The sequence below is a fragment of the Arvicola amphibius genome, chromosome 5 (genome assembly GCF_903992535.2).
Source record: "Arvicola amphibius chromosome 5, mArvAmp1.2, whole genome shotgun sequence".
Lineage (NCBI taxonomy): Eukaryota > Metazoa > Chordata > Mammalia > Rodentia > Cricetidae > Arvicola > Arvicola amphibius.
In genome coordinates, this window is record NC_052051.1 from 64,296,247 (window position 1) to 64,315,037 (window position 18,791).

Sequence of the window (18,791 nt, forward strand, 5' to 3'; positions counted from 1 at the left end):
CTCAGAATAGTGTTTCCTATTTCCATCCATTTGCCTGCAAAATTCAAGATGTCATTGTTTTTTTATCGCTGAGTAGTATTCTAGTATGTATATATTCTACAATTTCTTCATCCATTCTTCCACTGAAGGGCATCTAGGTTGTTTCCAGGTTCTGGCTATTACAAATAATGCTGCTATGAACATAGTTGAACAAATGCTTTTGTAGTATGATTGGGCATCTCTTGGGAAAATTCCCAAGAGTGGAATTGCTGGATCCTGGGGTAGGTTGATCCCGATTTTCCTGAGAAACCACCACACTGCTTTCCAAAGTGGTTGTACAAGTGTGCATTCCCACCAGCAATGGATGAGTGTACCCTGTACCCCACAACTTCTCCCAGCAAAGGCTATCATTGGTGTTTTTGATTTTAGCCAATCTGACAGTGGTAAGATGGTATCTCAAAGTTGTTTTGATTTGCATTTCCTTGATTGCTAAGGAGGTTGAGCATGACCTTAAGTGTCTTTTTGCCATTTGAACTTCTGTTGCGAATTCTCTGTTCAGTTCACAGCCCCATTTTTTTTATAATTTTTTGTCTGCACATATGGATATGACTACATGTATGCCCGGTGCCTGAGGAAGTCAGAAGAGGGTGTCAGATCTCCTGGAATTGGAGTTATGGGTAGTTGCGCCATAGTGTGGGTACTGGGAATTCAACTTAAGTCCTCTGAAAGAGCAACACACACTCCTAACTGCAGAGGGAACTCTGAAGCCCTAACCTCTTGACTGTAATACAAGGCAGGGATGGGGGGTGTCTCTGGATGAGACAACTCTGTGGAGATAGGGCAATTTCCTATGGGATCTGGGTCCACTCTTTGCTCTCTGTGTAACTGGTGTAGTAAGGAAAGAGTCATAGGGAGACGCAGGATTCCAGCTCTCTGCCTTCTTGTTTCTTCTAAGCATTGTTATCTGCTAGGTAGATACATTTCCAGGAGCTTCCAGTGCAGCTGGAAAAAAAAGCCAGTGTTAGCTTCATGTGTGTCTCTGCAGAGCAGACCCATCCAAAGACTACTAAGGCCTTCCCTAGTTCTCATGCTGTTTGGGGCAATAGTTGAGGTTCCTGAAGAATTAAAAATAGAAAACTGTGACTTGAGTCCGCTTCATCTCTGGCTTCGTCCCTGGTTTGCATAATAAATAGTGCTTTTCCTTTTCTCGTGGCACTTAGCTCAAAGGATTCCTCCAGGCAGAGTCCCATTTTTTTAAATGGGTTAATAATTAGGCTTCATCCCAGAGATGCAGGGCTGGTTCAACATACGAAAATCTGTCAATGTAATCCATCATATAAATAAACTGAAGGAAAAAACCATATGATCATCTCATTAGATGCAGAAAAAGCATTTGACAAAATTCAACACCCCTTTATGATAAAGGTCTTGGAGAGATTAGGGATACAAGGGTCATTCCTAAATATAATAAAGGCTATTTACAGCAAGCAGGCAGCTAACATCAAATTAAATGGAGAGAAAATCAAGGCTATCCCACTAAATTCAGAAACACGACAAGGCTGTCCACTCTCTCCTTATCTCTTCAATATAGTGCTTGAAGTTCTAGCAATAGCAATAAGACAACATAAGGGAATCAAGGGTATTCGAATTGGAAAGGAAGAAGTTAAACTTTCATTATTTGCAGATGATATGATAGTGTACATAAGCAACCCCCAAAACTCCACCAAATAACTCCTACAGCTGATAAACTCCTTCAGTAACGTGGCAGGATAAAAGATCAACTCCAAAAAATCAGTTGCCCTCCTATACACAAAGGATAAGGAAGCAGAGAGGGAAATCAGAGAAGTATCACCTTTCACAATAGCCACAAATAGCATAAAATATCTTGGAGTAACTCTAACCAAGGAAGTGAAGGATTTACTTGACAAGAACTTTAAGTCTTTGAAGAAAGAAATTGAAGATGATACCAGAAAATGGAAGTATCTCCCTTGCTCGTGCATTGGGAGGATCAACATAGTAAAAATGGCAATTCTAACAAAAGCAATCTATAGATTCAATGCAATCCCCATCAAGGTCCCAACAAAATTAGGGGCTTGAGAAACATGATGATATCTTTGTGAATCATACTGAAACAATATAAAACACAACAAAACACAAATCATCTCTGTTAGAAATAACAAGGAATGTATTTCTTTTGTATCTACCTTTGGATACAAACTTTGTTAACAGTCTTTCTTTTTTTCTTTGCTCTACTTATTCAGTTATTTACTTACATAAATATCATGTTTTAGTTCATGAAGACCTTGAAACTATGGTTTTCCTGACTCAGCATCTTGCATGCTACAAGTAAAAACATAAATTGCCTTATCCGTTTAAACCTCATATTATGTGATCTCTTGATTATTACACTACTATTTAACTGTTATTCAGTGATCTCCAACAATCATAAGTGTAGCCAATAGAACAAAGCACAAAAATAAGTGAGGATACACAATATTATTACTGATTATGACTTTTGTCATATTCTATCAACTGTTGGTTTCAAATCTGCTCTTCTGTTAAACTATATATTCCCCCAACCAGATCCCTCAAGTGCCTGTCCCCATCTGCCCCAGGTTCATCCAAGAGATCTCTTCTATTTCCTGTACCCTGGGAAATCCACCTGTAGCCCCATGGGTCCTCCTTGTTATCTACCCTCTTAGATTTTATGAATTGTTGTATAGTTATTTGATGGAGGATTCTCATTGGCTAATAAACAAACTGCCTTGGCATTTTAATAGGGAAAGATTTAGATAGGTGGAGTAGACAGAACAGGAAGAAGGAAGTGAGGTAGATGGCTCAGTCAGATGCCACGCCTCTCCTAAGTTAGCAGACTGCCGTGCCTCTCCTCAGGGAGACAGATGCAATGAAGCTAGCCGCCAGGTCAGACATGCTGAATCTTTCCCGGTAAGACACCACTCGTGGTGTCACACAGATTATTAGATATGGGTTAAAGCAAGAGATGTGAGAATTAGCTAATAAGAGGCTGGAACTAATGGGCCAGGCAGTGTTTAAAAGAATACTGTTATTTCGGGGCATAAGCTAGCCGGTGGCCAGGAGCCGGGCGGGATGAAAAGCAGGCCCTGCCCACAGCTCCACACTACAGTTATTGTTAATATCCAGTTATGAATGAGTCCATACAATGTCTGTATTTTTGGGTCCAGGTTATTTCTTTAAGGATGATTCTTTCTAGGTCTATCTACTTTTCTTCAAATTTTCTAATTTTTAACAGCTGAATAATACTCCATTGTGTAAATTTACCACATTTTCTTCTTCCATTTATTCATTGAGGTACATTAGGTTGTTATTAGGTTCTGGCTATTATTTCCAAAACATTATTGGATGTGGTTGAGAAAGATTTGGCTCTGATAGAAAAGAAACTCCATGATGTACATATTTATCTTGGATCAGAAGTGTGACTGTATTATTTTACTTTCTACTCATTCTTCCACAGAGATTCTTATGCACAGAGAACAAAAGACCATAGACTGTTTTTTTAGCACATAAGTAGGGTAAAAACATTAAAGGCCTATGTAAAAAAAGGTTTGTTTCTGAAGTGATTGTGAAAGAAAAATATTGTTCAACAATCAGCAGGAAAAGACTCGGCAGAAATTGTGGTACCTATTACCAATGCTGGAAATGCCTCATATAGGAAGAAAGTGAACACTGACAAACAGCTTGTACATAATTTTTTTGAGCCATTAAAAAAATACTTTAAAAACAAGAGGCTTCAGTTTGTAAAAGGAACTAATTGAACACTCCCTCATATAGTAAAAGGGACATCAATTTCTGGAGTTCCTACATTGCATACTGATACAAAGCAATCAGAAAATGCAGCCTAAAATCAGGAATAATAAGTAAAGTGGCTAAACTCCTTTGATTCAATTTAATAATCAGATTTACATGCCTTTGGGCAAAGAAAAGCTCATACCTCAACCACTGACAGAAATACAGAGTATCCATAAATGGGTAAAAACAGGGTTGTCCTATCCTGCCAAGCCAGGGTAAGATACTTCTTAAAAGTTTCTTGCCTTTGAAAATGGTATGTCAGTTATGTCAGGCCTTGGCCAAAGTTGGTTGCCTCAACATTACAAATGAGACTTTAGGTGATTGCCCAGGTAGTCAGTTGTCTCTGTCATTTGTTACACATTTTGAAAGTTTCTCGATTGTACTTCCTGTTTACTCAAGTAATATTAGTTTCCTTCTCAGATCTTTGATGCAGTTGAACATTAGATAATTGTAGTTACCCTCCTCATGATTTAGCGAAACTCCATTTCAATACATTATTTAGACTCCTTGAAATAGAATGCTTAGTAGCACTTTTGTTATTTGTGTTATTTGTGTTTCTTGCTTAATATTGTTTGTTGCTTGTAATTTTATATTTGGTATCTGTTCCTATTGTATATAGTTGTATTGGATTTAGTTAGATCTTGTTTAGACAAAAGGGGGAGATGATGGGGAAGCTCAGCCAATCACATTTTGCTAGGGTGTGGCTGCCTGCGGCCAGGGAAGAAAACCTGGAAATCCAGGTACCTTCTCTCCTGCTCTCTTCTCATTGTGCGGTGTTTGCGGGACCCATTTCAGATATCGGAACTTTTACCCTGGTTGTGTGAGTTTCCTGTTTCAATTATTAAATTATATCTGTTGTTTTGAGCTGGTCTGGTTAATTCTAGCATACCGGTCGAATATGCTGTCAGCAAAAAGCCGATGAGACCTCAACCCTACCAAAAAAAAAACTATAAGCAACTGAGAGAATATGGATGTGATAGAAAAGTATGCCATCTCAGGGAAGAAAACACCAATTAGTTGCATAGTAATCAGAAATCAGAAATATACATACTAATAGCATTATACAGACTTTGAAGATTATATTTAGAATTATAATGTATATTTATGAATGCAATAACAATTAACGGAAAAGTGTCATGGATTTGAGGGAAAACATGGAGGGTTATATGTAAAAGATTGAAAGTTATATCAAAAATATAATAGAATATAGTTAATATATTTGAAGAAACAACTGTAATATATTTATTATAGAAAAGATTAGAAGCATACTTGAGGTCTATAACCACGTTGTTTTTAAAGCTAATTTTCATATAATAATGTATCTGTAGAAAACTGCATGCACAGTTGAAAGTAAGTTAATTTTTTGAAAAGTATGAAATGAACACTATATTTAATGAAATAGGATTATGTGATCAAAAGTTGAAAGGATATTAACCCACAAACCTATGACCACCTGATTTTTGACAAAGGAGCTAAAAGTATACAATGGAAGAAAAAAAGCATCTTCAACAAATGGTGCTGGCATAACTGGATGTCAAACTGTAGAAGAATGAAAATAGATCCATATCTATCACCATGCACAAAACTCAAGTCCAAATGGATTAAAGACCTCAATATTAATTGGAACACACTGAACCTGATAGAAGAGAAAGTGGGAAGTAATCTACGAAACATGGGCACAGGAGACCACTTCCTATGTATAACCCCAGTAGCTCAAACAATAAGGGCAATATTGAATAAATTGGACCTCCTAAAATTGAGAAGCTTCTGTAAAGCAAAGAACACTGTCACTAAGACAATAAGGCAACCTACTGACTGGCAGAAGATCTTCACCAACCCCACATCAGACAAAGATCTGATCTCCAAAATATGTAAAGAAATTAAGAAACTAGACTTCAAAATGCTAATTAACCCAATTAAAAAATGGGGCACTGAACTGAACAGAGAATTTCTCAACAGAAGTTCAAATGACCAAAAAGACACTTCAGGTCCTGCTCAACCTACTTAGGGATCAGGGAAATGCAAATCAAAACAAATTTGAGATACCATCTTACACCTGTCAGAATGGCTAAAATCAAAAACACCAATGATAGCCTTTGCTGGAGAAGATGTGGTATAAGGGGAACACTAATCCATTGCTGGTGGGAATGCAAACTTGTGCAACCACTTTGGAAATCAGTGTGGTAGGTTCTCAGAAAATTCGCGATCAACCAGGATCGAGCAATACCACTCTTGGAAATATACCCAAGAGATGCCCTATCATATTACAAAAGCATTTGTTCACCTATGTTCATAGCAGCATTATTTGTAATAGCCAGAATCTGGAAACAACCTAGATGCCCCTCAATGGAAGAATGGATAAGGAAAGTGTCGAATTTATATGCATTAGAGGAGTACTACTCAGCGGTAAAAAACAATGACATCTTGAATTTTGCATGCAAATGAACGGAAATAGAAAACACTATCCTGAGTGAGGTAAGCCAGATTCAAAAAGATGAATATGGTATGTACTCACTCATAAGTGGATTCTAGCCATAAATGAAGGACATTGAGCCTATAATTCGTGATCCTAGAGAAGCTAAATAAGAAGGTGAACCCGAAGAAAAACATCTAGTTATCCTCCTGGATATTGGAAGTAGACAAGATCGCCAGGCAAAATTTGGGAGCTCGAGTGTGGGGGTGGGGTGAGGGTAAGGGGAGATGGGGAGAGAAAAATAAGGAGGAGATGATGGGGAGAGCTTGGTGGAATGGGACGGTTGGGATGGAGGAAGGGTGGATATAGGAGCATGAAAGTATGTATTTTAATTAAGGGAGACATTTTAGGTTTGCCAAGAGATTTGACTCTAGACGGGTTCCCAGGTGTCCAAGGAGATGTTCCCAGCTAGTTCCTTGGACAGCTGAGGAGAGGGAGCCTGAAATGGCCCTATCCTATACCCATTATGATGAATATCTTGCATATCACCATAGAACGTTCATCTGGCAATGGATGGAGATAGAGATAGAGACCCACATTGGAGCACTGGACTGAGCTCCCAAGGTCCAAATGAGCAGCAAAAGGAGGGAGAATATGAGCAAGGAAGTCAGGACCGCGAGGGGTTCGACCACCCACTGAGACGGTGGAGCTGATCTAATGGGAGCTCACCAAGGCCAGCTGGACTGGGACTGATGAAACGTTATCAAACCGGACTCTCTGAATATGGCAGTCAATGAGGGCTGACTGAGAAGCCAAGGACAGTGGCACTGGGTTTGGTCCTACAGCATGTGCTGGCTTTGTGGGAGCCTAGTCTCTTTGGATGTTCACCTTCCTAGACCTGGATGGAGGGGGAAGGACCTTGGACTTCCACAGGACAGGGAACCCTGACTGCTCTTTGGCCTGGAGATGGAGGGGGTGGGGGAAAGGAAGGGAAATGAGAGGAGGGGAGGAAGTGGAAATTTTTAATAAAATTTTTAATAAATTAAAAAAAAAGATTTTAATGCACACAGTTTCTATATAAAGTACTAATATGCAATTTCACTATATGTACGTCTACAAAAACATAATGATGTTCAACTAATATATAATAAAATGAATTTCAAAAAACAAATTGTACAATTTAAAATAACATTATTTGCATAATTCATATATGTGATAAGGGTTTATATAATGTCACAAAAGAGAGTGAGAAAGGAAAATGTCTCTGTTGGCATTTCCAGGTGTGGAGATAATTGTCTAAATGGATATGTGAACTGCAAAACTACAGATATGTTTTCATCTTTTTGAAATATTAATCACATTTATTAATGTGGGTGCTTTTGTCATGAATGTAGAAATATGTATGTTTGACTTACACCACTGAGGCCTCATATGTGTGGAGATCAGAACTCAGCTGAGTGAGTGGGTTCAACCAATCCATCCTGTTGATCTCAAAGTTTAAATCAGGTCATCAGGCCTGACAACAAATGACTTTGACTGCTACGAACGGCATCTCACTATCTCATGTAATTTATCTTTTAAATTTTAAGTTGTCATAACACATGCAAAATACTAACTCATGTTTTCAAAATATTTATAAAATTAAGGAAAGAATTTTTCCTTATTATTTAGCTCTCTTATTCAATTCAAGGAAAGCTGGAAGATAGAGATTCCCCCAAAGACTATAAAATCAAAAGGCTTTCCAACTCTATGGTCTTATTTAATGAAGAGAGTGGGAAACTTTCCAAGGCAAATTTGGTTCTTGTCAGTGTATATAAGTCACACAGATGTGAAACATCTCAGCAACTCGGGTTACGGCAGAAACAATAATGTAAGTGTTTCAGATTCCTGGGAAAACCAGAGGAAACATCATCCAAAAGGGAAGATGTGGTTTATAAGGTGATTCTTGTATTGTGTGTGCATCACAAACGGATTGTTGTACTTTAATTTTTATTGCAACTACTCACTTAAACATTGTTTGTTTCTTTCAGTAGCATATTTTTAAAATACTTCATGAGTTTACAGTATTCTTCACATTCATGTTTATAAATATTGTGATTGATAAAAATATTGTAGTTTCCATTTCCAACTAGAGCTTGAGACATTTGGAAGCATAATGCAGTTTTATATGCTCATGTATAATGTTCTCTTAGTGTAACCTTAGTTCCAAGTCTTTCAACACAGAAAAACATACTCACAGGACATTAAGCTTACTCTAATATTATCTGATTATCTTTTGATTTTTGGATCTTTTATTTTCTCAAGGTGAAGACAAAACAATAGGGAAATAGTTGTTAAAAAGAGAGGGAGATGACAGAAATACACCAAATTAAAAGAGATATGTGAAAATGTCATTGATAGAGTTAAATATGCTCAATTTTGAACACAGTAAAATTAACTTTATGTAAACCTGACCACTGCTACTTAAATTGATCATTTTTACTTATTTGTACTTGTATTTAAATAGTAAAATACCTTGTTAGAAATGTCATTAATTTTCTTGGATTCTCAAAATAAAAACTCCTATCATTTATTTCATGATCTGAAAGTGATCTTGGGGGGTTGCAATCAGAGAGACATTGATTTGCACTAGTTTTAACCTTTTAAAGAAATTACTAAGCCAGAAAATCCATAAAAATTGTTATTACTATTATATTTAAAGTACTAGCAAGGAAATTACAAAACATCCCCTAGATTGTTGACATTTCAATCTTCCAATTTCAAACCTAAATTTAGTAGAAAAAAACTGAAGTTATTAAGATTAGGAAAGAAAACTCAAGAGCAGTAAATAAAGGAAGAGAGTCTAGGAATGAAGAAAGAAAAACAGAAAAAAATGAAACAGAAAGGTAGAGAGGCAGAGGAGACAGCTTTTGTGAATAAATTATTCAAACTATCTTGTGAAATCTCACCTTTTCAAGTTGAAAGTCAGTAAATATATGACAATAAATGACATCCATCAGTACTAGTAATACATTATTGTTTAAAGATACATTCCAATGGCTAAGTCCAAAGTGCAGGGAAAGACAATGCTAAACATGTGTCCATGGCATGCGATTTTTCAATTTATTTGATGAACCATTTTTATCACAAATTTTAATAAAATTTATTTGATTACATCTCTTCAAGCATACCATGAATAGCTTGGTGCCAGGGAATTTTGTGTTTATGTGTAAATGGCTTGTCATAATCTCCTATTATGATAGTCAAAAGTCTGTAAATATATCTCAGATATATATTAAAAATATTATCTCTGAATCCATGCCAAAAAGCATATATTTGAGGCAAGGTAAATGTAAAAGAATAATTGTTACTGATATTTTTATACAATATATTTATTTACACACCTATACAGATTATCTTTCAGATATGTAAAGTTTTTCCTAGGAAAACTTTTTTTATATATATATATTTAAAAATTTCCATCTCCTCCCCTCCTCCTCCCCCTTCCCTCCCCTCCTCCGAAAACTTTTATCTAGGAAAATATATCTAGGAAAATTCCCTAATTACAAAGAATATATAAACTTAGGAAAGTTATTTTAAATTTGACTGGGTACAATGCTAAGATATAGTATGTATTCTTCTTACATGATTCTGAACATTAATTTTTTCTTTCTGTTTCAGGAATTCTTAATTAGGCTCTCACTTTCTCTAAACATTTTGGAGCCCAGTGTACAAAATGGAAGAAACAAACCAGTCCGTGGTGTCTGAGTTTATTTTTCAGGGACTTTGTACCTCAAGGGAACTGCAGATTTTTCTCCTGTTGCCATTTTCAACCCTCTACCTGATGATTGTGGTAGGCAACATCTTTGTGGTGATTTTAATCATCATTGATCACCATCTCCATTCTCCTATGTACTATTTGTTGGCCAATCTCTCATTTGTTGACTTATGCCTTTCTTCAGTTACTACCCCCAAACTGATCACAGACCTCGTAAAAGAAAATAAAACCATTTCCTTTGGGGGCTGCATGAGCCAGATCTTCTGTGTACATATATTTGCAAGGGGTGAGATGGTGCTTCTTGTAACAATGGCCTATGACTGCTATGTGGCCATCTGTAGACCACTACACTATATCAGCATCATGGACAGAAAGAAATGCATTTGGCTCATTTTGATATCATGGATCATTGGATTCGTGCATGCCATGAGTCAACTGATTCTGATTTTTGAACTACCTTTTTGTGGACCTAGAGTGATAGACAGCTTTTTCTGTGATATTCCTTTGGTGTTGAAATTAGTCTGCATGGATACTAATACTCTAGAAATTATGATAAATGTTGACAGTGGTGTTTTAGCAATGACTTGTTTCATTCTTTTACTGATATCTTACACTTACATTCTATTAACTGTTCGGCTTCACTCTAAAGATGGTTCATCAAAAGGCTCATCAAAAGCACTCTCTACCTGTACCTCCCATATTATAGTAGTTTTGCTATTCTTTGGGCCTGTCATTTTCATCTATCTGTGGCCTGTCAGCATCATTTGGGTGGACAAGTTTCTTGCTGTATTTTACTCAGTCATCACACCTCTCCTGAATCCAGCCATCTATACACTGAGAAATAGAGACATTAAGAATGCCATAAAGAAGTTAACAAGTCCGATGTACGTTTTGGAATAATCTTTAGACATCTTATATTATCAGTAAATTCATTGTGTACACACCATTTTATACAAACAACTTGTTTCTGGGATCTATGTGATGTAATTAGTATATGGACATGAAAATGCCTTTAGAATAATAAATTGAAACTTGTAATACAGTTTTATCACTAGAATGAGTAATAGCTCTGCATAATATACTTATATATTGAAGAGTAGTTAATAATAATATTGTTGCAAAAATAATGATCAGATGTTATTACACATCACCTGTGTCCCCAGATTTGTGCAGGTCACTTTGCTTAGACTACTAGAAACAAAATCCTCTTTAAGCTGAGTGTTGGTGGCACTTGCCATTAAACCCAGCACTCCAGAGGCAGACCAGCCTGGTCTACAAGAGCTAGTTCCAGGACAGGCTCCAAAGCTACAGAGAAACCCTGTCTCAAAAACAAAACCCACTCAGAATTATTTATCAATCTTACCATCTTTTAAAATATGGCATTATTATACATGAATATGCATTAATCTGTATTTCTTTCTTAACTATAGATTACATTTTTATTGGTTTTATTGAGCTATATACTTTTATCTGCTCTTTTCTTTCCCATCCCCTACTACCTTGGTCCCCATGCTCCCAATTTACTCAGGAGATCTTGTGTTTTTCTACTTTTCATGTAGTTTAGGTCCATGTATGTCTCTCTTAGGGTTCTCACAGTTTTCTATGTTCTTGGGGTTGTAAATTGTAGGCTTTTTTGTTTTATTTCTAAAAGTCACTTATGAGTGAGTACATATGATATTTGTCTTTTGAGTTCTAGGTTACTACCCTCTATATGATGTTTTCTAGATGCATCCATCTACCCACAAATTTCAAAATGTTATTATTGTTTCTGCTGTGTAGTAGTCTATTGTATAAATGTACCACATTTTCCTTATCCATTCTTCAGTCAAGGGATATTTAGGTTGTTTCCAGGTCCTGGCTATGACAAACAACCCCACTAAGAACATAGTTGAGCACATGTCCTTGTGGCACAATTGAACATCCTTTGGGCATATACCCAAAAGTGCTATTGCTGGGTCTTGTTGTATGTTGTACCTTTTCTGGGAATTCACCATACTGATATCTAAAAGGCCTGGACCAGTTTGCACTCCCACCAGCAATGGAGGACTGCTCACTTTACCCCATATCTTCCCCAGACTTATAATAGTCAAACTTTTAGACACATTAGTTGATTTTCTATGTAGATATGTAGAGATATATTTCAGTTACATAGATAATCTTCAACACTTTAAAGACCTAAAGAACATGGCATTTAAAATATTTTAAGAACTTAAACTTTTCTTGACAGTGAGACATGTCTGCTTCTGGCAACACGAATACTATAAAGAGGATGATGGGCATTAAAGAAACTTGTTATGGAATTTGTCTTTAATGTGAGAAAGCTATCCATTTGGGCAAAAAAAAACTGTTCTTGCCTGGACTTCCTGGTGGTATACTGTATAAACTGGATATGCAGAACCCACAGAAAAATGACTGCTGAACATGCTTAAAGAAGGTAGGATGGTCCTTCAGGATTCCTGCTTCAAAGAAGAAACATCCAGTTGTTCTGCAGGACATGAAGAAAGTGAATGAACTCACTTTGAAATTTCCTGCTATATGGAAAAGTCTGCCAGATTTTATGAGCCTGTAGGCTGAAGATGGAAACCACTATGTTACAGAATAACTCTATTTTCCAAGCAGCAAGATGTCTCTGTCATTTCCAGAATTTTAGAAGCTGCTTAAAATGTATTTCCTGTTTACTTAGTTAATATTATAATCTTCTGATAGTCTTTGATGAAGTTGAAGATGGAAATTTGCAGTTTTCCTTAGTTACAATAATGTTAAATTGGATATGAAACTATAGACTCACAAAAAATAATGTAATTTTTTTCTTAAAACCTATTTTGTTATATGTAATTATACTATGTTAAAGTTAAAACCTTCCCCTTTATATAGACAGAAAAAAGGAGATGAGTGGGATTCCCCTCTGTATGTTTTGAATATTTTTTATTACCATTGATTAATTAAGAATCTGCTTTTGCCTATGGCAGGGCAGAATAAAAATAATATATGTCATTATATATGAATCCTAATGTAATCTTTGTAACAGAAGACATTGAGTTTATCTGTGGAGATTGCAGCCACATAGAAATAAAAATGCTAGACAAATTACATCACAAAATTAGTTACCTCATATTTATATAATCTGTCAGTTTTCAAGCCTTAACTGTTCATATGAATTCAGAATTTTGCTATATTTTATTCCACAACTGAAAGGACAATCTGTTTATAATATTTGAATGTGCTTTCCCACAATACAGCAAGAAAGTAATAAAAAGAGACCCATAGAGCACGAAGCAGTTTGGAGAGAAAAAAACTGTGCCCATATTCCCAAATATTGTTTATAAATGTTCTTTTACATTTAAAGGGGGATATGATATACATATGAATAATTTGTATTGGTATGGATTTTGTTTTGTTGATATAATTTTAAGGTCAATTTTGTTATTTGTATTTCTGCTCTTGATTAAGGTATTGTGACTGTGTAGTTCCCAACTAGTTCCTTGGGCAGCTGAGGAGAGGGAGCCTGAAAAGGCCAGTTCCTATAGCCATACTGATGAATTTCTTACATATCACCATAGAACCTCCACCTGGCGATAGATGAAGAAAATGACTGAGCCCCACATTGGAGCACCGGACTGAGCTCCCAAGGTCCTGATGAGGAGCAGAAGAAGGGAGAACATGAGAAAGAAAGTCAGGACCGTGAGGGGTGCATTTACCCATGGAGACGGTGGGACAGAACTAATGGGAGATCACCAACTCCAGTTGGAATGGGATTGATGGAACATGAGACCAAACCAGACTCTCTGAATGTGGCAGAAGGTGGAGGCTGACTGAGAAGCCAAGGACAAAGGTGCTGGGCTTTGATTCTTCTGCATGGATGGGCTCTGTGGGAGCCTTCTCAGCTTGGTTGATCACCTTCCTGGACCTGGGGGGAGTTGGGAGGACCTTGGTCTTAACATAGAGTAGGGAACCCAGATGGCTCCTTGGCCTGGAGAGGGAGGGAGGGGGGCTATGGGTGGAGGGGAGGGAAGGGAAGGGGGAGGAGAAGGGGAGTAGATGGAAATTTTTAAATATAAAAAAATAAACCATATAAAAAATGTAATGTACGGGCTCACTGTGAGCCTTGTCAGTTTGGTTGCTCACCTTCCTGGACTTAGGGGGAGCTGGGAGGACCTTGGACTTAACATAGTGAAGGGAACCCTGATGGCTCTTTGTCTTGGAGAGGGGTGGAGAGGGGGTATGGGTGGAAGGGAGGGGAGGGAAGGGGGAGGAGGAGGGAAGGAGATGGAAATCTTTAATAAAAAAAATGAGGAAGAAAAAAAATGTAATGTATAATTAGGAAATACAGGTTGTTAATGGATAATCACCTATAATAATCAAGCTTGTAGTCAGGTTAGTTAGATTTTCTAGATATATAGAGATATATTTCAATTAGATAGGCATTCTTCATATCTTTCAAAGGCTACAGAATATGACATTTAATGTTTTAATAACTTAGAGCTTTTCATAACAATAAGGCATGTCTGCTCCTGGCAGCACCAATCTACTTCAAGAGGAAGATGGGCATCAAAGAGGCTCCTTATGGAGTTGGTTAGCCATTTGGGCAAGAAACTGCTCTTGCCAGGACTGTTGCAAAAACTAGACATGAAGAACCCACAGAGAGATGACTGCTGAACTTGCCTAAAGTTGAGATGATCCTTTGGGGTTCCTGCTTCATGAAAAAGTCTGCGAGACATTCTGCAGGACACAAGAGAAAGTGACTTAACTTTCTTAATATTTCCTGCTTCATGGAAATGTCTGCTGGGCACTATGGGCCTGAAGGCTGAAGATGGATGTCCCAATGGTACAGAAGAACTTTGCGTGACTGTCCAGGCAGTGAGATGTCTCTGTCATTTCTAGAGTTTAGAAAGTTGTTTACTTCCAGTTGAAATAGGAAATATTATATCTTTCAGAAGTCTTTGATAGATTTGAAGAATAGATAGTTATAAGTATCATTTTCATTTGTTATGCTAAAAGATAAAATAGATATAAATAATGTAACTAATTCTTGTTTGATAACTGTTTTGTTATATGTAATTTTACTATGTTAAAGTTAAAGCCTTCCTTTTTGTTTAAACTGTAAAGGGGCAATGGTGTAGGAGGTCCTAATGTATTTGTGTTGTTTTAATTTGTTAGTAAAGAAACTGCTTTGGGCCTGGTGATAGGGCAGAACTTAGGTAGGTAGGGAAAACAGAACTGAATTCTGGGAGGAAGAAAACAGAGTCAGAGAGAACCGCCATGGAGCTGCCAGAATTAGACATGCTGAATCTTTCCCAGTAAACCATGACCTCGTGGTGATACTGCAGAAATCTATCAGAATTTTCAAGAAGAGCTAATACCTATACTCCTCAACATGTTCCATATAATAGAAACAGAAGGAACATTATTAGAAATGGGTTAAATCTAGATGTGAGAGTTACCCAATAAGAAACTATAGGTAATGGGCCAAGCAATAATTTAATTAATACAATTTCTATGTAGTTATTTCTGGTGTAAGCTAGCTGGGAAGAAGGGACAAACAAAGGGTCCCCAATCCCTGTTATATACTCACTCATTACTGGTTTTTAAAAATAAAGCAAAAAGCTTACAAATCACAATTCCAGAATACCTAGACAATAAAGAGGACCCTAAGTGATACATACATGGATGTAATCTACATGAGAAGTAGAAAAATACAATATCTCCTGAGTAAATTGGAAGCATGGGGACCATGATAGAAGGGTGAAGGGGAGGTGAGAGGGATGGAAAGGGACAGAGAAAAATGTATAGTTCAAAAATCAATTTAAAAAGTGGAGAATGCTCACATTAGTTACTTAACAGCATACCTGATAGCTCTAGAAGAAAAAGAAGCAGACTCACCTAGGGGACTAGAACACAGGAAATAATTAAATTGAGGGCTGTAATCAATAAATTAGAAACTAAGAAAACAATTCAAAGAATCAATGTGACAAAGAGGTAGTTTTTGAAAAAAAATCAGCAACATAGACAAACCCTTATCCAAAATAATCAAAAGTAGAGAGGGAGAACATCAAAATTAATATAATCAGAAATGGAGAGGAGGTCATAACATCAGACACTGAGAAAATCCAGGGAATCATTATGTCATACTACAAAAACCTTTAATCCACAAAATTGGAAAACATAAAGAAATGAACAATTTCCTGGTTGGTGTCATATACCATAATTAAATCAAGACCAGGTAAACAATTTAAATTGATCTATAAACTGTAAGAAAATAGTAGCTGTCATCAAAAGCCTCCCAACCAGAAAAAGCCCAGGGTAAGATGGTTTTAGTGCAGAAAACTATCAGAATTTCCAAGAAGAGCTAATACCTATATTCCTCAACATGTTCCATATAATAGAAACAGAAGGAACATTGCCAGTCTATTTTTATGAGGCTTCAATTACCCTGACAACAAAACCACAAAAAAAAACTCAACCAAGAAAGAGAATTATAGACCAATCTCATGCATGAAGTTAGATGTAAAAATACTCAAAAAAATATGGGCAAACAGAATTCAAGAAAACATCAAAAAAATCATGCACCATGATCAAGTCAGCCTCATCCCAGAGATTCAAAGATGATGCAACATATGAAAATCTATCACTGTAATTCATCCTATGAGCAAACTGAAATAAAAGAAACCATATGATCACCTCATTAGATGCTGAAAGAACATTCAACAGAATCCAACACCCCTTCATGATAAAGGTCTTGGAAAGATCAGGGACACAATGAATATATATATAAATCTAATAAAAACAATATACAGTAAGCCAACAGACACCATTACATTTAATGGTGAGAAACTCAAAGCGAGTTTAATTCCACTAAAATTAGGAACTGTCCACTCTCTCCCTATCTCTTCAACAGATTTTGGAAATTCTGGCTATAGCAATAAGGCAATGAAAGGAGATCAAAGTGATTCAAATTGGAGAGGAAGAAGTTAAACTTTTGTTATTTGCAGATGATATGATAGTATATATAAACGATACCAAAAACTCTACCAGGGACCAACTATAGCTAATAAATACCGTCAGTAATATGGCAGGATACATAATCAACTCAAAGACATCAGTAGCTGTTACATACACAAATGATAAAGAAGCTGAAAAGGAAATCAGATAAACATCACTTTTCACAATAGCCATAAATAACAAAATATCCAGGGGTAACACTAACCAAAGAAATGAAAGACTAATAGAAATGGGCTAGGTTATAGTTAGAGATACACAAACACACAAAAATATAGACACACACATACACAAGCATGTACAAATATAAACAAAGGGATGGTACAGACTGTCACATAGATGCAGACTTTTAAAAAGAACATTGGTAGAAATCTGATCATAAGAAAAAGATTGAAAAAGGAAATTATACAATAGCACAGAGTATATAATTTTTCAGTAATTTGTAGTTAATATTTCTAAGAAATTAATGTACAAATAAATAGCAGTCTTGGTAGCAAAAGGTACAGGGTATGCCTTCTAACATGTGCTATGTGCAGACCTCTGAAACAGTCATGCAGATTTCTATGCAGTTTTTAAGGTTACCTTAATTCAGGAAACTACACCATTGACTAGACCATAGCAGACAATTGTTAACTGAATCAGAGAAAAATTCCTAGATGCAAATGACTTACCAAAATTAAACCAAATGAAGATAAACAATTTTAATAGGATACTGATGAGAAGTAAGCTGAAACACAATTATAAATTACCTATCCAAGAAAACTCCAGACCCAGATGGTTTCACTAGTGAATTCTATACTCTCAAGGAATGTTAACACCATACTATACAATTATTACTATGTGAAACAAACTGTGTATGGTTTTCCTGGGGATGAGGTTGCCCTGCTCTTTGAAAATTAAACCACTCTGTTTCACAGTACTACTAGAGTTTATATCCATCTAGCTAGTAGGCATTTATGTGAGGTTTCTACACTTATAAAGGAGTCTTAGGTAACCATAATCTGTGTCAAGTCTCAGTATTTCTGAACATCCCTCTATCCATGTTCACTCTGTTCATCTTTTATACTAATAGATTTTGGCACCTCTTATAAATAAACTTAGCATCACCAATATAAAGATAAAAGTGCAGGGCTAAGCCATTATTTAGCCATAGAAGCTAGGCACTGGTGGCACACACCTTTAATCCCCCATTATTCTGAGAGGTAGTGTACTAAGCCAAATGAGCTCCAAATTCATGTGGGATCTATCTATCTATCTATCATCTATCTATCATCTATCTATCTATCTATCTATCTATCATCTATCTATCATCTATCTATCTATCTATCTATCTATCTATCTATCTATCTATCATCCATCCATCATCCATCATCCATCATCCATCATCTATACATCTATCCATCATCTATCTATCTATCTATCTATCTATCTATCTATCTATCTATCATCTATCTATCTATCTATCATCTATCTATCTATCTATCATCTATCTATTTATCATCTATCCATCATCCATCATCTATCCATCTATCCATCATCTATCCATCTATCCATCATCTATCCATCTATCCATCTATCCATCTATCCATCATCTATCTATTTATCATCTATCTATCTACCTATCTATCATCTATCTATCTATCTATCTATCCATCTATCATCTATCTATCATCTATATCTATTTATCATCTATCTATCTATCTATCTATCTATCTATCTATCTATCCATCTATAATCTATCTAATCTATCTTTCTACATTAAAAAACAGATGGCAGAATCATTGTAAGAGTTAAGGAATTAGGGACTTTGCTATGAGA

General features: G+C 36.2%; 1 protein-coding gene across 1 annotated transcript; it reads left to right on the top strand.

Moving 5' to 3' along the window:
• The first annotated feature begins 9,932 nt into the window (after window positions 1–9,932).
• On the top strand, window positions 9,933–10,877 carry LOC119815245 (olfactory receptor 4K15-like). Its single transcript, XM_038331405.1, has one exon. The coding sequence runs from the start codon at window positions 9,936–9,938 to the stop codon at window positions 10,875–10,877; it is 942 nt and encodes a 313-aa protein (XP_038187333.1). The 5' UTR covers window positions 9,933–9,935.
• Window positions 10,878–18,791: the final 7,914 nt, after the last annotated feature.